General features: G+C 36.7%; 1 protein-coding gene across 1 annotated transcript in view; it reads left to right on the top strand.

Annotated features, from left to right (window-relative positions):
- Ralgapa2 (Ral GTPase activating protein, alpha subunit 2 (catalytic)) overlaps positions 1-22,901 on the top strand; it is a 304,448-nt gene that overhangs the window by 94,585 nt on the left and 186,962 nt on the right. The window contains exons 15-18 of the mRNA XM_013027112.1: positions 1,199-1,436; positions 2,844-3,008; positions 16,922-17,056; positions 19,320-19,417. Coding sequence (XP_012882566.1) covers positions 1,199-1,436; positions 2,844-3,008; positions 16,922-17,056; positions 19,320-19,417 — 636 coding nt within the window. The remainder of the gene's footprint in view (positions 1-1,198; positions 1,437-2,843; positions 3,009-16,921; positions 17,057-19,319; positions 19,418-22,901) is intronic.

Below are 22,901 nucleotides of genomic sequence, written 5' to 3' on the forward strand. Positions count from 1 at the left end.
CGCATTATCCTGCCCATGTAATTGTAACCCCTCTGTACAGTATGTTCACAAATAAAATAAAATAAAATTTTAAAAAAAAGAAAAAAAAAAGAAGTTTGACTTTGAAAAAGCTGGGCGCTGGTGGCTCATGCCTGTAATCCTAGCTCCTCAGGAGGCTGAGATCTGAGGATCACTGTTCAAAGCCAGCCTGAGCAGGAAACTCCGTGAGACTCTTATCTCCAATACACCACCAGAAAACCAGAAGTATTGCTGTGCCTCAAGCAGTAGAGCACTCGCCTTGAGCTGAAGAGCACAGGGACAGTGCCCAGGCCCAGAGTTCAAGCCCCATGATGACAAAAAAAATGAAAAGAAAAAAAAAGTTTGATTGTGAAAGAGAAAGAAGAGGGCTTTACCTAGAGGATGAATCTGCTTCATGGATGAGAATGGGAAGAGTTAACAGAAGATAAAGATTATGAGGATGAGATCCAGAATGTAAGTAGAGGCAATTATATTGGTCGAATCCAGATAAGCATGCTGGTCTTGCAGGCTGAGATTGAAGGCTTTCTTATTTCTAAGTTTACAATGAGCCCATCTGCTAAAAATCAAGAGGAAACAGTAGGTTGAATGTTCATCTATAAAGGATGATGTTTGAAATGACAACTGTGGAGTGAAAGCAAAAACTGAGTCAGGAAAGCCAGAGTAGTTGTAGAGGGCTTTGTCTTATTAAATATAGCCAGGACCAGCCTCATGCTCTAAGCAATATTGGATTGATAACTGTTCATAGTGATAACTATTTTGATGAGTTAATAATAATTGTTCATGATTAGGAAAAACATCATCCCGAACTACTTTTTCATTAAATTAAATTAATTAATTAATTTATTTTTTGTCAGTCAAGGGGGCTTGAACTCTGGGCCTGGGCACTGTTCCTCAGCTCTTCAACCCAAGGCTAGTGCTCTACCACTTGAGCAACTGTGCCACTTCCAGTTTTCTGGTGGTTAATTGGAGATGAGTCTCACAGCCTTCCTGCCTGGGCTGGGCTGGCTTTGAATCGCTATCCTCAGATCCTAGTCTCCTGAGTAGCTAGGAGTATAGGCATGAGCCACCGGCACCTGGCTAACTTTTTAATTTTAAAACTTACTTTTTAAATACAGCTTGAAATATTTTGTTAAAAATTATCTTTTTTCCAATTGAATTCTCTGTTGCTTGTTGGTTTTAGACGCTTATTGTGGCTTGGATCCGAGCAAACCTCTGTGTGTACATTTCTCGGGAGCTGTGGGATGACTTTCTTGGTGTACTGTCATCTCTCACTGAATGGGAGGAACTCATCAACGAGTGGGCCAACATCATGGACTCTTTGACCGCAGTGCTTGCAAGAACTGTTTATGGAGTTGAGTTAACAAATCTACCTCTGGATAAATTAAGTGAGCAAAAGGAAAAGAAGCAGCGAGGCAAAGGTATTTCCACTCTTTGGGATTTTTACAATTGGAATGAGACTGATGAATGAATATTTATATATCTAACCCATTATTAGTGCGTGACATTTCATAAGGGATTGAACAAGCCACATGTCGCACACGTGTGTGTATGTGTGTGTGTGTGTGTGTGTGTGTGTGTGACTTAGTCTGTTATGTCTTCATTGTAGCCTGAGGATGGCTTGCTAAAGCCACAGTTAATAAAAGCAAATGCATAAGAAGTCAAAACAAAGAAGCCACTGGCATTCCAGTGGAACAGTTTAGAGTTACACTGTGCAATGTAATGATTTCCTAACTTATTTTTAGCAGCAAGTCCTTTTAGTTTTTTCCCCTTTCCAGTTGAAGCTGAACAGATCCCCTTTTGAAAAAACATAAATTAGGTGGTATTTGGCATTAAAATAAGACAGGGAGTCAAGAGCTTGGGCCCTTACTGCCTTATCCCTTTTCACAGCTCTGAGCCTCTCCCTAAACCAGGACCTGAGAGGCTGAAGGTACTTTCAAACATAGGCCCTGTCTAAGACAGCAATTCTCAGTCCAGAAGAAGAGTTTAACCAGGCTAAGGAGACCTTCTAGTGTAGAATATGGAAGAGCTAAAATGGGAGATAATACTTTGCTTACTCAAATTATGTTCCCTGCCTCCAGGTTAAACACACATGTACATGTGCACACACACACCACCACCACCACCACCACCACCACCACTACCACCACTACCCAATATTTTCCCCATACCCATTGTGCAAACTGATCTGTGAAGACATAAATGATGAGTATTAGGAAGGCAAACACTTTTCAGAATGCTACAGAACAATTTTTTTTTTTGGCCAGTCGTTGGGCTTCTACTCTGGGCCTGGGTACTATCCCTCAACTTTTCAGCTAAAGGCTAGCGCTCTACCACTTGAGCCACAGCACCACTACTGGCCTTTTCTGCGTATGTGGTGCTGAGGAATTGAACCCGGGGCCTCATGCACGCAAGGCAAGCACTCTACCACTGAGCTACCTTCCCAGCTCCCAGAACAAATTATTTTTAAAATGAGCATGACAGATAGTTTTATATCACTTTAATTGTTAAAAGGTAAATATTCACTAGAGAAATACCTAACTGTTAAGTAAAAACACAAAACAGACAGAGGAACCCGGAAACAAGTCACAGGTGGCTGTCCCTAGTACATAATTCTTGTGCAGAAAGCCACCCTTTCTTCTTCCTTATATGTTTCTTTTGGGTATTTAACCTTTCATTGAAATAATTGACTAAAGCAATAGGAAAAAAGTTGAATCTCAGATTGCAATCCTGTATTGTTTTGTAGATTTCCCAAAATAGAATTTTGTATTATTTTTGGATTTCATTCTCTCACTTGGACCTTTTTTACTTTCCTTATTCTTTTTCAGGTTGTGTTTTAGATTCTCAGAAAGGGACCACAGTGGGGAGATCCTTTTCTCTCAGCTGGCGGAGCCACCCAGATGTGACTGAGCCAATGCGATTTAGGAGTGCTACCACATCTGGAGCCCCAGGAGTTGAGAAGGCAAGAAATATTGTTCGTCAAAAAGCATCTGGTAAACATTTATTTAATTACTTCTCAAAGAGCTAATTATTATCTAATATGAGTTCACAGGACAAAATTGTTTGAAATTCAACTTAGAATTTAAATATTAGACCTTTATTTAAGTATTAGACCTTCTATTAAGTAATAGGCTTTATACTTAATACTTTAGACCTTTTAAATATTCAACCTTTTATTAAGTGAACTGTCACTTTATCTTTTCAACTTTCTCTGCTGTTTACTTTTCAAATCATAGTTTTTTATATTTATTCTTAAATATTCTATTTATTTCTACATCTTCTGTTGTTAACTTAAGGTGTTAACATTGAGATATTTGCAAAATAGAGAAAAGAGATGCTTGTTTGGACCTTAAGGAAAACAGATTCCTGACAAGTGTACTATGAGTTGCATCATTGTTGTTGCCAAGCAGTGTTAATGTTAAAAGTATGTGGTAACCAGTTCTGACAAAGAAAAAGAAGATGACCGGAAATGTACTTATTACCTTGCTATACCTCTTTGTACAGCATCTTTACAATAAAATAAAATGAAATGAAAAATAAAAGAAAGTATAGAGATGTGTTCTTTTTTTTTGCTTTGAAATTTTGAGCTTTGCATGTCTGTAGAAATTATCTTCATAATATTTGAATGAACAAGATTACTTCCAATTAATCAGACTGCTTTGCTACATTTTACTCCTAAAATTAAAAATAGAAATCTTCTAAAAAGTGCTTTTATATTGTAGTTAATCTTTTTTACTCCCATGATTTAGGTTTAAAACAACTATATATCACTTTCCTGTAGTTTTTCTCATCAGTGATACCATGTAAGTACAGCTGGTAGTCAGTATTCTGTCTTCAGAAAAGCATGTTATTTTTTTTATCCTAAGACAAAGATTTGTTCCAGCCTACCATTTTCAGTGCTTATTAAAAGCCTAATGTAGGTGGTTTAAAATCCTGTTTTCTCTGTGGCATTTGCTGGTAAATTATCAATGCGTTTACTTGCACCTCCTATTTCATTTCTTGTTTTTCTTTGTTCTCTCTTTGAAGACAGACACTATTTCTGACAAGTAGCTTTTGAAGATGTTCATTCATTCATTTGCCCTCTAGTTCCAATGCTAAAAGATCCTTTCTTCTACTACTGGATCCTTCAAAGAAAGCAATCAAAAGTTTGTGGCAAAGAGGCCATCCTGCCTGAGCTTCCCAGACTTCTTGCTGTCCTCACTAACCTTGAGTCCCAATTAAAACTAATTTCATGGCTCAAAATACTTTAAAGTTTATTCTCACATGTTAATGACAGTATATTATGTGCATTATGTATATTTCATGTGCCAGTATTTGGATAAAATTTTGCCTTATAAGCGGTGGCATTTAATTTTCAACAGACATTTTTAGCCAACAGAATTCAGAGTAATTATGGCAGCGAGGTTATGTCTATCAGTGCTCTCAGGATCAGAGATGGCACAACAATGGATAAACAAGAACTTTTGAAAATCCTATAAAGGTTTTTGTAGAATATATACTTAAAAATCATGAGTTTAAAGGGGGCACCCCAGTGGCTCACGCCTGTAATCCTAGCTACTTAGGAGGCTGAGATCTGAGGATCTCCGTTCAAAGCCAGCCTGGGTAGGAAAAGCCATGAAACTCTTATCTCCAATAAACCACTCAGAAGTAGTGCTGTCACTCAAGTGGTAGAGTGCTAGCCTTGAGCTGAAGAGCTGAGGGATAGTGCCCAGGCCCAGAGTTCAAGCCCCATGACCTACCAAAACAAAACAAACCAATCATGAGGTTAGCCAGAGGTCAGTGCTGACACCTGTAATACTAGCTACTCTGGAGGCTAAGATCTGAGGATCACAGTTAAAAGTGAGCCCAGGTAGGAAAGTCTGTGAGACTCTTATTTCCAATAAACTACCAGAAAACCAGAAGTGGTGCTGTGGCTCAAGTGGTAGAGTGCTAGCCTTGAGCTGAAGAGCTCAGGAACAGTGCCCAGGTCCAGAGTTCAACTGACTGCCCCCCCCAAAAAAAAAAATTGAGGTTGGTTTTTGTAAGATTAGTTAAATTTTAAAAAAATGGAGCAATTACTTTTGGTAATGAATATAATTGGGCAAATCTATTTTATGGCTATTACACATATATGTTAGGATATATATGTGCATTACTTCCTATTACATTTTGTAATTATAAAATATTATATGTCCTGATACTAATACAACAAATTGTTTTTGGAATTTTAATGACGTTATTTTATGAAAATAATCTACATGGACTAAACATCAGTGATTTTGTTTAGTACTCTCATTTGTCAGTACTATAATTTGAATAGAGGGCCTTGTGCTTGCTGTGGAAGTCCTCTCTCATTTTTCTTATCTCTAACCATTCTCATTTAAAGCTGTTGTTCAGATAGGGTGTAGGGCTTTTTTTTCCCAGGGCTGGCCTTGGACCACACAGTCTTCCTACCACCCCTTCCAAGTAGTTAAGACTACTGGCCTCTAGTACCACAGGCCCAACTTACTTGTTGAGATAAAGGTCTCACTAGTTTTGGGCCTGGCTAGCTTTAAACTGTGATCCTCCTTATCTTTATCTCCTGAATAGCTGGGATTATAGGTATATACCACCATACCCAGACTCTGTTTTATTCTTTTTTTAAACTATTAAGTAGTAGTACAAAGTGGTTACAATTCCATAAATCAGGTTAAATGCTTCTTCATCAGTGTTCTCCCTTTTTTCATCCTCCCTCATTTTCCCCCTTTTATCCCTACCCTCAAATTACATGATTTTTTTTCTGTTTTGTTGTTGTTCATTGTTCTGGTCCTAAGGCTTGAACTCAGGGCTTGGGCATTGTCCCTGAGCTTCTTTTGCTCTACCATTTGAGCCACAGCTTGACTTCTGGCTTTTAGGGGGTAATTTTGTCTCAGACTTGCATGCCCAGGCTGGCTTCAGGCTAGCTTAAAAAATCCCAATCCTCAGATCTCAGTCTCCTGAGTAGCTAGGATTGAAGGCATGAGCTGCCTGCATCCTACTTATATAGTTCATTTTTATGTGGTATAGTAGCTTGCTTTCCTTTTCTTCTTTTAGGAAACATAGAATAGTTTGATGGTAGAGTTTTATTTGCGAAGAGGCTACTTTTTTATGAGAGAACAATAGCTTCTGAAGCTGAAAAGAGTAATTAGCAATAATCATTAAGGCAGCAATGATTGTTATGGAAGATTCAATAGAAAGTAACTTTATTTTCATAATCATAGTAAGAGGATAGTTTTAGATTATCATATAATAATTAGGCTCACCAATTTCAGTTGGGTAGAGAAAATACTACTAGTGATGACATTAGGAAAATGTAATTACAGAGTACTGACTTTTTTTTAATTGAAAATATACTTAAAAGACTTGGAAAGGAGTTTTAAATAGAAGACAAACCTAAGTATAAATGGTGGTAAGAGTTCTATTGTTCTCATATTTTCTAAAATATAAAACAAAAAAGGATTAAACTTCCACATAAGACATCCAATATTGGGGCTGGGAAGGTAGCTCAGTGGTAGAGCGCTTGCCTTGCATGCCTGAGGCCCTGGGTTCGATTCCTCAGTACCACATAAGCACAAAGAAAAAAGCCAGAAGTGGCGCTGTGGCTCAAGTGATAGAACGCTAACCTTGAGCTGAAGAGCTGAGGGACAGCGCCCAGGCCCAGAGTTCAGGCCCCACAACTGGACCCCCCCCCAAAAAAAATAAAATATATACTTATGACATTTTTAAAAAAAGACATCCAATATTTTATTATTTCTAAAGTTTCTGGTGGGACAAGCATGATGGCACATGCCTTTAACCCCAGCTATAAGAGAGGCAGAGATAGGAAGGGTCATGGTTTGAGGCCAGCCCAGGCAAAAGTTAGACCACATCTCAAAAAAAAAAAAAAAAGAAGCTGGGTGTACACTTGTCATCCCAGTTACAGTAAGAAGTGGAGATAGTAGGATCATGGTCTGTGGCCACTCTAGCAGAAGTGAGATGCTATCTGAAAACTAAAACTAAGGCAAAAACTTGGCTCTGAGTAAGTTCAATCCCTAATACCAAAAAAATTGTTGTGATCAGTGATCATTGGAAGAATGAACAATTCTTTGATTTATAAAGGAAAGGGTTTTTTTGTCTTTTTTTTTTTGGTTTTTAAACAACACTGAAATGAAAAGTCTCTGACATACTGAGAGATGAACAAAGCTTTTAGCAGCTGAGTCAGTTTGATACTTACATTGAAGTTGCCCTTTATTACCTCATATACATCCATCAATACTGGAAATTCTCATAAAGAACTTGTAAAAAGCTGTGCTACTTTTTGCAAATGTGCTACTACCATTAGTAGTTTTACTTCAATGTCAAATAAAGGTATGTTAATAATAAAACAACAACAAAGAAAGCCTTATGATTTGTTTTAAGGGTAAACTCAATTTTATTGATTGTGATGAACTCTTCCTTGTCTCTCCACTTCCCAACTATTTATTTTATTTTTTCAGCAGTGATTAAAAATCTTAAGAGGATCATAATGTTGATACCAAAAAAATATGGGATGGGTTTTATAAGCATAAAATATGATATAAAAAGATAGGTTTCATAGATATTTGGCCTTTTTTTTAAACACCAAATCTTTTACTGTTTATCTTTACTTTCAGATGTTCTTGAGCTTTTAGGATATATGATTTACTAAGTGATTTGCTTTTGAATACAGTCAGCTCTCAGTTAACCAATTTTTGAATTATTTATTGTGGAAGAATTTTTATCTTGGGGCAGATTGTTGCTCTCTTACTATAGTATTTTTGTTGTATATCCTTTAGGAAAGGAAAAAAAAGAAATCTAATTACAGTGTCTGTCTGAATAAACAACTTTAATGTGGACCCAATATACAGCAGAAAAGGGAAGACTAAATCTACAAAGCATTCCAACTAAAATTGACTCTTTGTGGATTGCCCATTCTTTTAAGACATTACAGAGACTGACTGAAAGTTGGCTGTATTTAGAGGCTGTGATTAAATACTGCCATTTACTCTGACTTCCTTTAAAGTTTAAAATGACCTCCTTTACATATTTCAAGACAGCCCAGAAAAAAAAAATAAAGTAGTGAAAGGTCTTGATGTGCTTCTGATGTATTTATTACTTTATCTCTCCTGGAAGCTAAGCGAAGCCAGTCTATCAGCAACTGTGTCCACCTTTCTGAGGCTTTGCCTGCTACTAAAAGCGTCCCGCTCCTCCTTCACACCGTGAGCGCTCTCTTACCTGGTCTCTCTTACTCCTCTTGCTCTCACAGACTGTCAGGTACTGTAATGCATCTCTTATGTCCATAAATGCCCTCAGGTCTCTGCCGCTGGTTTTCGGGATCTTACTTCCTTTGTTAATGCCCACACATAATATATATGTTTGACACTGTTATACTTGCCAAAGAATAGTGATAATTATTTTCATAGGTGATATTCAGTAGTATTTAGGTGGTGAACAACTTCCATGACTCACTGGCTATCAAATTTATGCTGATATTTAAGGCTTTTATGGGGGAGAGGGAAGATAAAACTAGAAAGTGCTAATGTTTAAAAACAAATATTTTTTTCCTGGAATTCAGCCAACTGAAAGTGAATTTATGCATTTTTTGTTAGGAAGTTGCAGCTCCTGGCATATTAAGATGAATATAGTTAACAATGATGTATTATGTATCCTAAAATACTTAGAAGAGAGGATTTTGAATGCACTCACCATAAAAAATAATAAAAGTTTAAAGCAATACATATGTAAATTAACTTGATCTGATTACTAACCAATATGTTAAAAAATTAATACATCCCATTTTGCATCATAAATATGAATTACTTATTGTGTATCAGATATAAAAATAGGTATTATAATACCGAAAGTGACTAAAAGTGATTTAGGCTTAATTATCTCAATAAAATAATTTACGGAAGTGGCACTGTAGCTCAAGTGGTAGAGCGCTCGCCTTGAGCTGAAGAGCTGAGGGACAGCGCCCAGGCCCAGAGTTCAAGCCCCACGACCAACAAAAAAAAAATAAATAAATATAATAATTTACTTCTCTACAGTGAATAATTATGGCTATTCTAGTAGTTAGCAGTGATTCTAGGATGAGTAGACTCCTTACTGAACATGGAAATGTTTTCATGCTGTTTTTATTTTTAATAATTTGATATATAGATTGATATTGGGGCTTGAACTCAGATCCTAGGCATTGTCTCTTAGCTGTTTTGCTGAAGGTTAATGCTCTACCACATGAGCTATACCTCTACTTCTGTGTGTGTGTGTGTGTGTGTGTGTGTGTGTGTGTGTGTGTGTGTGTGTTGGGGAGGAAGTAGTGGGAGGAAGGGAGGGCAGGAGGAAGATTAATAGGAAATAAGAAAATAAAAGTCTTAGACTTTGTTGCCTGGGCTAGCTTCAAACTGTGATCCTCATATCTCAGTCTCTTGAATAACTAGGATCAAAAGCGTGAGCCACCAGCACCCAGTTTAGATTTTGTTTGTTTTGTTTTTAATATTGGAGATAGCCTAACTGTAGGTGTGCATTGCACTAAATCATGTTGCATTGTAATTTGGCAAGAGTAAATGAAAGCTTTAGTCCTCTGATTGGTATGCAAAATATTGTATTGTTTAATTTACAGAATATGAGGAAAGAGGTTCATTTTACTAAGCCTTTACTGTTTCTTAGAAAGCCTTTTATCTCTAGTTAAAACTGGGGTGAAACACAATAAAAATGGTATATGGTGAAATGGTCCCTATCAGTTTAATTACTCATGAGTGTTAACTGCTTGAATATTTGGTTTTCTGAAAATGCTACTGTTGAGAGGTGACTACTAAAGTCTTTAAAATAATTTTGTTCCCTGTTGGCTAGTACACAGAAGTAATTCTTTTCATGGTGATAAATTTTATAATCTCTTTTATTTCTATATTGTTTCATTTAAACTTTTTACTAGTTTTTTGGAATATGTTCTCACATACAAAAAAACTTTCTGTTAGTAATTTTATTTTGGAACTCTTCTTATTTAGGGTTTCATTTTATTTTGCTCAGATTCTTAGTTCTCGTATATTTGTATGTTTCTCATAGTAGTTGAATATTTAGAGCAGAGATTTGTTTCTTGTAACCTTGGGGACAATTCGGATGTCTGGAGGTGTTTTGGTTGTTAGATAGTGAGATGGTGCCATTGGCATCTGGTAGATAAAGCCAGAGATGTGGCCAAGTATCCTTACAACAAAGAATTATCCAGCTCTAAATATCAATGGTTTTAAGGGTGGAACCTTGAAATTCTAGTGAAATGATGCAGACTGGTCCTGCCTTTATCATCCTTATTCGTGGTTTTATAGTTTCAAGAGCAGTGAAACTTAGGACATAATTACTTTGAGAAAAATCTGCTGCTCTGTTTCATCTGATTATTTATAGGAATGAATTTCTTAGTCTGGTGCCAAATTGCTCATTATTATCTAAAATGATGACCGTGTCCTTTTTAACTTGTCAAAACAGTGGGCCAAAGGAAGTGTTTATTAGTCCTTAGTACCTTGTTGGCTGATTGGCATATTAGAGTACTGAATTAGTACTCCAACTTAAATTCAAGTATATACACATATCATGCTAATTTGTTGCTAAATAACATACAGATAATTTTAATTTTAGTTCCTAACAATGTTTTTTCTTATACTTTCAATGATTGTTAATTTTATTTTTACTTGAGGTACAGTTCTACAGTTCTTGTTTTTGTTTCTGACTCATGTAACTATTTGTTTAAATACTTGTTTAAATAATCAGAGCAATAGAAAATTATTTATCTTCAGTCACTATTGTATGTTATGAGTCTTTGGGGACTCAATTTGGTGGCAACAGAATTTTGGGAGAATTATTTATATTTTAGAAGAGTCATAGACACTGATTTTCATTAATAAGACCACAGTTACCTTTTTTTTTTTTTTGGTCGGTCATGGGGCTTGAACTCTGGCCCTGAACACTGTTCCTCAGCTCTTCAGCTCAAGGCTAGTGCTCTACCACTTGAGCCACAGCGCCACTTCCGGTTTTCTGAGTGGTTTATTGGAAATAAGAGTCTCATGGACTTTCCTGCCTGGGCTGGCTTTGAACCGCGATCCTCAGATCACAGCCTCCTGAGTAGCTAGGATTACAGGTGTAAGCCACCAGCGCCTGGCCACAGTTACATTTTTTAATATATATTTTTTATTGTAAAGATACTATACAAAGGGGTTACAGTTACATGAGTAAGGTAATGAGTACATTTCCTCTTGAGCATTGTTCCCCCCTCCTTTGTTTTTCCTCAGCCATCCCTTCCCTCCCCACCTCCCCAACTTCTCCCTTTCCCCCCACCCCCAAAGTTGTAAAGATCGTTTTCAACATAGTGTCTTGTACATCTCATTGTTACAATGGGTCAACCTGTATCCTTATTTCAGCATTTTGTTATTTCCCTCCCCAAATTAGAAAGATGTATATATAAGATGCAGGGCACTGGAATCAAATACAGTGAAAGCAGGTTATATCATAGGGGGAAAACTTTCAAAAGAAACAAAATAATCATATCATTGTACATTATAAGTACGTTGAAAACAACGTACTTATGTGTCCCTATCTTGGGGTTCATTTCACTTAGCACCATCTCATATGCTCATGTGTGCATAGCTTTTGACCTTTTCTACTTTCCTGATAAGATTATCCTAGACGTATACTAGTTATTGCAAATAAGGGAAACCATGGGACCTATGTTTGTTTGAGCCTGGCTTACTTCACTTAGTATAATTTTCTCCAACTCTTTCCATTTTGAGGAACCTCCAGACTGCTTTCCAAAGTGGTTGAACAAGTTTACACTCCTACAAACAATGCAATAGAGTTCCTTTGTGGCCACATCCCTTCCAGCATCTGTTGTTATTAGATTGCTTGATTATAGCCATTCTAACTGGGGTAAGGTGGAATCTCAATGTTGTTTTGATTTGCATTTCTTTTATAGCTAGAGAAGTTTAGCATTTCTTCATATGTCTATTGGCCATATTTATTTCCTTGAGAGAAGTCTCTAAGTCTTTAGCACACTTATTAATGGTTGTTTCTTTGAGGATTTGTTGTTGGGGGATTTAATTTTTTGAGTTCCAAGTATATTTTAGATATGAGACCCTTGTCCATTGTATGGCTAGTGAAGATCTCCCAATCCGTGGTCTTTCTATTGATCTTGATAGCTATGTCCTTTGCCATGCAGAAGCTCTGCAATTTCATGCAATCCTATTTGTCCCACCTTTCTTTGATTTGTTGTGTTTCTGGGTCTTCATTAAGAAAATTTCGGCCTGTGCCAAGGAGCCCTAGAATTTCTCCTATGCCCTCCTGTAATGTTTTTAGGGTGTCTGCTTTTACTTCGAGGTCTTTGATCCATTTGGAGTTGATTCTGGTGATTTAGCTTTAGTTTTCTACAAGTGTTTAAGCAACCTTGCCAGCACTATTTACTGAAAAGGCTGTCTTTCTTCTATTCTATTTTTTTAGCTCCCTTATCAAAGATTAGGTGGCTATAGACACAGTCATATTTTTGAAGTAGCCTTGGCAGTTGGGATATTCTCCTTTCTTTCCTTTGTGAGAACAGCTCCTTCTGGCTTTTTTTTTTTAAGTTTCTTTTTTTGGTCCGGTCATGGGCCTGAACTCTGGGCCTGGGCGCTATCCCTTAGCTCTTCAGCTCAAAGCTAGCGCTCTACCACTTGAGCCACAGCGTCACTTCAGGTTTTTTTCTTTTTGCTTATGTGGTGCTGAGGAATCGAACCCAGGGCCTCATGCATGCAAGGCAAGCACTCTACCACTGAGCCACCTTCCCAGCCCTCCTTCTGGCTTTTTTTGCAGGTTTTTTTTTTAATCATTCTTTTATGTTGAGACATTTATCAGCCTGTAGCCTTTGCAGGCTGTGCAGATGGTAGATTTTGTTTTTCTTTGGGGAATATTGTAATTCTAGTAATTGGAGGAGTCATCTTTCCTGATCTTAAAATGGGTTAGGGCTGGGGACCTAAGGAAAGGCTCTGTTTAGCTGCTTCTGCATCTTTTCATAGGCTCCAAGGAAATATTGTTAGGACCTAGACTGGTTTGTTTTTGAAAGGCTTGACCTCAGGTGTTGAGTGGATATAAATGTCCTGTACTTTTCACCATGTCTAGTTGTTATCATGCACGATGTTTTAACAATTAAGAAATTAGACACTTAATTTTGCTTGTGCAAATTTGTATGAGGGGTAAATGGAACCCAGTACATTGGTTACTAAAGAATGAGCTTCACTCCATTTAATAAAGAAGGCTTTGATTAAAGAAGCCTTAGATTAAAGAGTAAGTGAAACCGCTTTGAAAAGTAGTCAGACATCTGGAGAAAATAGAAGCTACTGAAGAGACTACATGCTCAGTTTAATTTAATCATACTGGCTCTTCCTTCAGTGGGAAAAAAATAAAATTAAGTAATTCTTATTTGATCACTTTTCTGATGTTTTGAATGGAGCTTTTGAAAGTATGGTTTAGTAATAGAATTGTGTAACATATCATCAAGAGACAAAGCCATTAGTACTTTTAAAATATAAGCTATTGGGATTAAGTTGGCTTTAAAGAGAGTAAATGAGTTTATGAATCTGAGCCCGAATTCAGGTCTTTGAAGTGAAAAGTTAACATAGGATGAATTAGATCTGAAATTTATCATACAACTTTTTTATAACTCAGATTGTTATCCTGTATCCTAATAGAATTTTGATATCAGTGCTAAAATAATTTTCATTTGTTTTGAAAGAACAACCCATATAGCTGACATTGTAGAATGGGAGTAACATAAATTGCTTTCTTAACAAATAATGTGCCAGCAGAGGGAGCCCAAGAACTGTTCAAAAAGAGAAACTTGTCCATTTATACAGAACCTGTGTTGAGTACAAACTTAATGTAAAGTACAAAAAAAAAAAAAAGGATCAAGAAGTGTACGCTTAATCAAATTGGATTTTAATTGTGGCCTAAGAAAAACTGAAAATGTCTTACGTATGTATGCTTATATATAGGAGGTGGAAATTCCTCACACACACATACTTCTCTTGACAGTCAACTAATTGTAAGAGTAGCTCATGCCTCTCACAACCCAACAACACACTCAACCCTGTGGCTCTCTCCATCTATTCCAATAACAAATGCTTCTATCACCATCACTTTGGATTATTTCTGCTGGCTTGGACTTTTTCCATCTAAAAAGTCCCTCCTGACAGTTTTACAAAAACAAAACCTTAAAAGCTGTATTAGGCTCGCTTGTTGGGAAGGCACACCAGCTGGTTGTGGCAGACTCTTCTCCGTCTGCTGTGCTGAGGACCAGTGGGGACACTCTTAATTTGGAAGCAATGGCACTGTGGCTGTATTGCATCCCACCAGATGGCGATGTTTTTTATCTATGATTACAAAAAAAAGCGCCAGTGTTGGCTCAGCTTATATTTGCTTCTACTCATACCCAGAAACCAACATCTACCACTTTTTGGCAGTAGATTTAAGAGACTAAAAACCACTCTTCCAACTATCCATAAAAATGGGCACTAGCCAACCTTTTTTTTCCCTTTGTAAGCTAGGAAGCTCTTGGGCTCCCTCTACTGATACTGGATAAACAAGTAGGTTCATTAACAAATACGGTCTCCCACCACATTTTAGTGTCTTGATAATTAGAATAAACAATAAAAAAAAAAGACAACCTGAAGGACTTGCTCCAAGGTGTTAGCTGGCTTGGGTTGCCTAACACTGAAGACCCTAGAAAGGAGATGTGTGAAAGGGCCTAGTTCTGCTTTAAGATGTGTAGGTAGATTAAAAAAAAATAATACACATATGCTTTTGTTTCCTCTGGGAAAATGAACATGAGAAGCAGTAGGTAAAATCAATCTGAAAAGATCAGATATTAATGAATCTATGTCTTCTTGTCATCCTGACTATCCATTAACATCCAGATTTAAACTATAGTGTAAAACTTTGAGTTTTAAAAAACCTTGAATTCAAGCTGTGATCCTGTGGCTCATGTCTGTAATCCTAGCTACTCAAGAGGCTGAGATTTGAGAATTACAGTTCAAAGCCAGCCTGGGTAGGAAAGTCTGTGAGACTCTTATCTTTGAAAAAGCAAGAAGTAGAGCTGTGGCTCAACTGGTAGAGTTCTGGCCTTGGGTAAAAAGCCCAGGGACAGTGTCCAAGCCCTGAGTTCAAGCTGCAAAATTCTCTCTCTCTCTCTCTCTCATATGTATATATGTATATCAGTGGACTACAAATTGGAATTTTCATTTTGCTCGAAAAAATAGAGTAATAACCCTTTGTGGAAATCTTCTGTATCAAACTTAGTATCATCCTATGTACAACTTCTTAGTTAAGGTAAGACTGCTTTAGTTTATGGTTCAGATTAGAAACAGTGAGTCTCCATTTTAGGTAAAAGAACCCTAGTGTCACAGCCATGGAAGATAATTTCAGGCTGAATTTTGGTCAGTCTGTTTAGAGGTAGTGAACCATGTCACTAAGGTTTTTAAAAAATATGATGTTACAGTTTCGTGGATGGCAAGTTTTATGACTTCATCAGTGAATATGAGTCTAATAAGGAATAGAGCTGTGGTGTTTACATGCTAGCCACATAACAAGACATAAGAGATGCTAGCTACACAGCAAGATGTAAGAGAATGTGCTTAGGTTTGCTTGGGCAGGAAAGGTAGAGAGCAAGACTGAAGTTAGCCTAAGGAGTGAATAGCAGGAGAAAGAGAGGAAAGGGTATCAAGTAGGTCAAAGAGGTGCCAGTTGTAGAGACCTGGGGATATGTATGTGGGGTAAGATCCAGAAGAGGCTATCTTCACCGTAAGAGCAGACAGGCTTGACTCTGATGTCAGAGGACCTCTCAGCATTAAGTTCGATGATACATTCAGATAGGTACTTGGGCATAAATATAAGACCCTATCTCAAAAACAAAAAAGCAAAAAGACTATAGCCATGTCTCAAAAATAATAAAAGATGTATTGTATTTTAGAAATGAGCTATATTCTCTGGAGAATATAGCTGAAATTATTTAACGGTCAGAACTCATCTATAGTTTTCTATTTTATGTTATGTATATATTGATTATCTGTAATTATCAGTAGATCATTTTTGTACTTTAGTGGTTGGTTCAGCTTATATGTGGTGATAAAAGCCACTAAAAAAAAATCCTTATTAGCTGGGCACCGGTGGCTCATTCCTGTAATCCTAGCTATTCTGGAGGCTGAGATCTGAGGATATGGTTCAAAGCTAGCCTGGGTGGGAAAGTCCATGAGACTCTTATCTCCAATTAGCCACCAGAAAACCAAAGTGGTGCTGTGACTCCAGTGGTAGAGTGCATCCTGTGGGCTGAAGAGCTCAAGGACAGCACCTAGGCCCAGAGTTCAAGCCCATGACCAACCAAAAAAAAAATCCTTATGTTGTGCAATTGTGAATCTGTTAATAGGGAATAGGGATAGTAAAGTTGAAATTCCTATTTTCTTTCACTTTTCTTTAGTGTGTGTGTGTGTGTGTGTGTGTGTGTGTGTGTGAGAGAGAGAGAGAGAGAGAGAGAGAGAGAGAGAGAGAGAGAGAGAGGAGAGACTTTCTACACTCCTCAAATGGCAATTACCATTCTGTACATTTTTAGGAATCATAACATTGAATCTTTCATTAGAGTTCTATGTCATTTTTGTGGCCTTCTTCACTCTGCCCATTTCTCTTGGTTGAAAACAAAAGGCTGAGTAGAACTAATGAAGAAAATATATTCTTAGAGAATGGAATATTAATGTTAGCAAGTATATGAAACTTTATCCTGTAAATGTAGATTATCTTATTGTAAACATTTTGTGAAAAAACTTACAAATTTTACATCAATTGTTTTAACTAGTGAAAATATGTTTAATTGTCTGGATTCCTAACTTGGAATGTTTTGTGTTAATGTTCACAGAAGTAGAAGAGTATCAGCAGACAGAAAATTCACCTGCATTTGAATCTGGTCATCTCATGGTGGGACAGCATCAAGTCCTTCGGAGCAGCAGCACGTCTGACATTACTGAGCCACTGTGCTCAGATTCTTCTCAGGGTACACAATGTCTTCAGTTATTAATACAGAAGCATAGAGTTTTGTCTAGGAGCAGGATGAAGTGCAAGTAGTATTCCTTTCTACATTTATTCTAAATCTGTTCACTTTAAGTGAATTTATTTTTAAATTTTATTGCAAGGATCTAATTTCTGGCAATAAAATATTTTCATTACCACAGTGACTAAATTTTACACATATGGATGCTCACACTTAAGGTGAGGACTAAGAAGGGAATTTAGAGTGACCAGAGTAGGTAGGAGAAGAGTGTTTAAGGCTGAAGGGCAGCAAATGAGGTAAGAGAGAGGGAGGGAGAAAGATGTATGAGAAGAGGCCTGGAAGTTGAAAATGAGAGTAGAAAACTAAATTAACTTGTGATAGGTCTATTAGCAGCTTGAAAACTTAACTGAGGTTGAGGTTGAAGATAATAACAAAAAGGTCTTACTACATAGCCCAGGCTGGCCTTAAACCTACAACTCTCCTACCTTAGCCTCTAAAGTGCTAGGATTGCAAGCTTGTGCCACAAGCCTGGCTAAAAACAAAAACTTCCAATAACATTTAAATATATGGTTTCTATTACCATGTATATCAGAAATAAGATGAAAAGCAGAGACAGATGTTTCCATCTATAAACAGTGAATTGTGTATTGAACAATACAAAAGCACATTTAAAGTATGTTTGCTATTAGCCAGGCACTGGTGGCTCACGCCACCTGCCATCCTAGCTACTCAGGAGGCTGAGATCTGAGGATTACAGTTCAAAGCCAGCCCAAGCAGGAAAGTTCCTGAGACTCTTATCTCCAATTATCCACCAGAAAACCAGAAGTGATGCTGTGGCTCAAACACTTACCTTGAGCTGAAGAACTCAGGGATAGTGCCCAGGCCCAGAGTTCAAGCCCCGTGACCAACCAAAAAAAAAAGAAAATACAGTAAAGATATATTTTCTGTAACTGACTGTGAACAATCAATTGTGATAACTCACTACCTTTGGACCAGCCTAAAGATATATTTTCTGAAAGGTTGTTTTTTTTAATTCTCTGAAGGTTTTTGTATAGAATTATTATTAGGAGTTTTGTAAGTATACATCAGAGATGAGACACTTATTACGCATGAGGCTATGAGTCTGAGTCCCAACACTGCAGGGAAGAAATTGATATTGGTTGGTTTATTGGTTGATTATATTATTTTTCAGAATTTGCTAGTATTTTTAAAAAACGTTTTCCTGGAGTTTTCTTATAGGAAGATTTTATAAACATTATTGGAATTTTGACAAAATTTCACTTACCATAAAATGAGCTTGAAGATGTGTTATACAGCCGGGCTCTAGTGGCTCATGCCTGTAATCCTAGCTACTCAGGAGGCTGAGATCTGAGGATCGTGGTTCAAAGCCAGCCTGAGCAGGAAACTCTGTGAGACTCTTATCTCCAGTTAACGACTAGAAAACCGGAAGTGGCTCTGTGGCTTAAGTGGTAGAACGCTTGCCTTGAGCTGAAGAGCCTGGGGACAGCGCCCAGGCCCAGAGTTCAAGCTCCACGACCGACCAAAAAAAAAAAAAATCTGTTATACAATATGGTGGCTTGAAAATTGCTAAGAGAGTAGTTTTGAAATACTGTCATTACAAAAATAAATGGTGAATATATAAGACCTGTATGTATTAATTAGCTTGATTTAGCTATATCACAATGTGTGCATGTGTCCATGGTAAACATGATATAGAGTTTTTTGTTAGTTAAAAACATTAAAAATGTAAAATTATAGGACTATTTAGATTTTCCTTGTTTTGAATTTTGAAAATCAGATTTTTTTTAGAAATTAGTTCATATATTAGTTTTTTTTCAAATTTAGTGGTCCCAAATTATTCGTAAATTCTCTTATGATCTTTTTAGAGCTTATAGGCTTTGTAGTAATACTCTTTTCAGATATTGAAATAATCTCTCTCTCTCTCCATTTGAGAGTTTTTATTTTCAAATAAGATGGAGATATCCTACAGCTAACCCAGGCAGCTCTTGTCACATTCTCCTGGTTCACAAAAGGTGCTATTGACCATAGTGAACAGCATTCAGTAGACTCTATTCCTGCTCTGTGGGCCAGAGGCCAGGTTAATAAGTGAATTAGACCCTAAGGCTGCCAGTTTGCCAGACCCATAACTCCTACTTTATATATATTTAGGATATCTGAAATTTAATTTTTACCTTTAAATACAAATTTTGCTATTTTATCTTCTGAAAATTTTCTGTTTGTCAATGATTTCCTCTCACATCTCTAGGTCAAAAAGTAGAAAATACACAGAATTTGAGTTCTTCAGAACCCAAGTCCACTCAAGAAAATAAAGGACATCTGAGGAGAGAACATGAAGGAGTAACAGTAAGATTTTTAAAACATATCACTTTGACACAAAAAATAAGGATATAAATCATTGTTGAATAAATTAATTTATTGGTGATAGTGATACTTAACTTTTTTCCCAAATGGGGAAAACCCCAGCTAATTGGCTGAATTAGAAGTCCAAATGACCTTGAAGTCATTTAAGCTCTGCTTATTTTCTATGTAAAATGCTATAAAAATAGTGAAAAATTGAGTCTGAAATGGAATTTACTGTCTGTTCTGACTGTGGTGTTCTATATTTTTAAGTAGCTATAATCATTTATGAAACCTGGAATCTGTATTCCTCATTCTTGGCATTTGATGTAGTAGTTCCTAGATAAGTGAATACTCACAAACATCTGTTATGGGTTTCTTTTGTTTAAGGAAAAGGAATTTATTTAAAAAAAACAAATACAAAATGTAAAGATGAAAATTAAACCATAACTCATAGTTCACTCAAGAGATGTCATTGTTTATTTATTTTTAGTGTGACACATATATGTTTATATATATACGCACACAGAGGGAGAAAACTATCACAGAAAGGTACAAAATAAAAAGTGAAGGCCTCTTCAACCCCTCTTAGAAGATAACCAATGTGTTAAGTATTCTATTTCTTTTCCTCCTTCTTTTATTTTCTTTTGGTCCCCATAGGTTTGAACTCAGGGCTTGGGCACTGTCCTTAAGCTTTTGTGATCTACCACTTGAGCCATAGCTCCACTTCTGGCCTTTATTTATTTATTGGATAGTTAATTGGAGATAAGAGTCTCACAGGCTTCAAACCACAGTCCCTTGTGTAGCTAGGATTATAGGTATGAGCCACTGGTGCTTGGCAAGTGTCTTGTTTCCTTAGGTTTAAATAGGGCATATACCCACTTACCTATGTATATACTGTATTTCAAAAATTAAGTAAATACCCACAAAACCATTACCTAGTTTAAGAATCAGAGCATTTCTGCTGTATACTGGTGGCTCACTCCTGTAATCCTAGCTACTCATGAGGCTGAGATCTGAGGATCACAGTTCAAAGCCAGTCTGGACAAGAAAGTTCGTGAGACTCATCTCCAATTAACCACCAGAAAACCGGAAGTGGCACTGTGGCCCAAGTGGTAGAGTGCTTACCTGGAGCTGAAGAGCTCAGGGATCGTGCCCAGGCCCAGACAACCACAACCACAACCAACTCCTCTCTCCCATAAAAAAAGAAGAAGAAGAAGAAGAAAGAAAGGAAAGAATTAGAGCATTTCTTGTGCTGTTGCTTTAGACTCTTAGATTCCTTTTTTGTTCTCTCCTACTGTCATTTTGAAAGAGTGATACAGCCTTGGCTTTGTGCAGTCTCTTCTTTTGCTCTACAGTTTTGCTGTGGATCTATCTCCAAACAATATATTCTTCAATTTTTCTTTATGTTTGAGCTTTTCAATAAAATGTTATATAGTGGTACTCTTGCTTTGTTCAGTTATATTTTTCTTTTTCTTTTTTCTTTTTTTTTTGTTGATCATGGGGCTTGAACTCAGGGCCTGGATACTGTCCCTAAGCTCTTTCACTCACGACTTGTGCTCTACCACTTTGAGCCACAGCTCTACTTCTGTTTTTTTGGCTGTTAATTGGAAATAGGAGTCTCATGAACTTTCCTGCCTGGGCTAGCTTTGAACCCCTATCCTCCTGAGTAGCTAGGATTGCGGGTATGAGCCACCAGCATCTGGCTTCAGTTATATAAATCTAAGATTTACCCATATTGTTGTCTGTAGCACTGATGATCAAGTTTTCTATGATATATGATAGATATTCTACTGTAGATATACCACCAGTCATTTTCCATTATTTGTTAATAGACATTTAGATTGTTTTCAGAGAGCTTTTCATTTTTATGAAACCTGCAGCTATGTACATTCCTGTATGTATCTGTATGTATCAACATCTACATGTTTAAGGTTTTCTCTTGATGACATCTAGGAGTAGAATTAATAAATTATTCAAAAACTGAATAGTCTTCTTTATAAATAATACCTATTTTCCAAAGTGGTTGCATCATTTAGATTTCTGCTGTTGGTGTATAAAGTTCTCATTCATCTATGTTCTTGCTAATACTTCTTTTTAGATTTAAAAATGTTTATGTTTCAAAGTTTGAAAATAAGATCACTTATTTGCGTTTCCCAGATTGTAAGGTTTAAACTCTCTTCAGATTGTCAATTTGTATTTCATCTGTGAAGTGCCTGTTAAAGTCTTTTTGTCATTTCCCTATTGGTTTGTCTTTTTCTCTTTTATTTATACTATGTAGTGTGAATACCGTTCCCCTTTTGGTTATGTATATAACAAGTATTTTCTTCCACTGTGTGTCTGTTTTCACTCTGTGATGTCCTTTGATGAAGAGAAATTCTTCATTTTGATATTATCATTTTGTATGATTAGGGTTGTGTGGACTATTTTAAGTTCTCAACTACATAGGGGAAAAGTATTACTCTATATTCTATAAGTGTTCCAATTTTGCACATTGAAGTCTTTCATGTACTTGGAATTGATCCTGTTTGTGGAGATTGGCCACAAACCTAAATTCTCTTAACTATGCCTCCCAGATAACTGGGATTACTGGCATGAGCCACTGCACCTAGCCATGCTTCAACATCTTACTTCAGATCTCAGCCTCCTGAGTAGGATCACAAGTGTGTAGGCACCCAGCCTCATACTTCTTTATCCCTTCTCTTCCCCTTCTACTGGGAGCTAGTCTTTTTTGTTTTATTTCTTTTGTCTTTCATCATGATATTGAGGTATCTTCTGTCTATCCTCTCTAATCCTTGTTTCTTGTGTTCTTTGTCCTTGAATTTTTAGAGTCACTCTACCATGTTTAGGTACAGGCTTACTTCTTTGATTTACCCATTTGTCTTGGGGTGAATACTATGTTCTATACATCTGTGGATGCTTATCTTTTTGCATCTTGGGGAAATTCTTAGTAATAATTTCTTCAATTGTTGCAGTTTTTTGTTTCTCTCTCCTGGAATTCTGTATAGAAATATAGTAGATTGTCTCTTTCCCCCTTCTATATCTCTAGCATATATTTGCATTGTGGTTGCATTCTGGATTGGTTCATCAACTCTGCTTCATGTCAGTAAAATAAATCTCTTTTGTTTACTCTTTATGCACCTATTGAGTTATTTTTAGCAAGTGTATTTTTTAATTCCATGTTCAAATGTAATCTTTTCAAGTATGTCTTATAACTCTTCATTGCTTGTTCATTTTTATGATTTCATCTTTTGTTTCTTTATAATATTTATAAAATCTGATTCTAAATTCTCATCCTTTGGAGGTCTAATTTTGATACTGTTTCTGAGACTCTTATATCTGATGATTTATTTTCTTGTATGTTTGGTGAGCTTTGATTATAGCTTCTTAGCTGGCTGATATCAATATACCAAAACCTGGGTATCTAAAGTGATATTGACTCACCAGGACATTTTATTTGTTTCTTCCCTGAGTCAGGGAGTAATATTTT

Source organism: Dipodomys ordii, unplaced genomic scaffold (assembly GCF_000151885.1).
Source record: "Dipodomys ordii isolate 6190 unplaced genomic scaffold, Dord_2.0 Scaffold99, whole genome shotgun sequence".
Lineage (NCBI taxonomy): Eukaryota > Metazoa > Chordata > Mammalia > Rodentia > Heteromyidae > Dipodomys > Dipodomys ordii.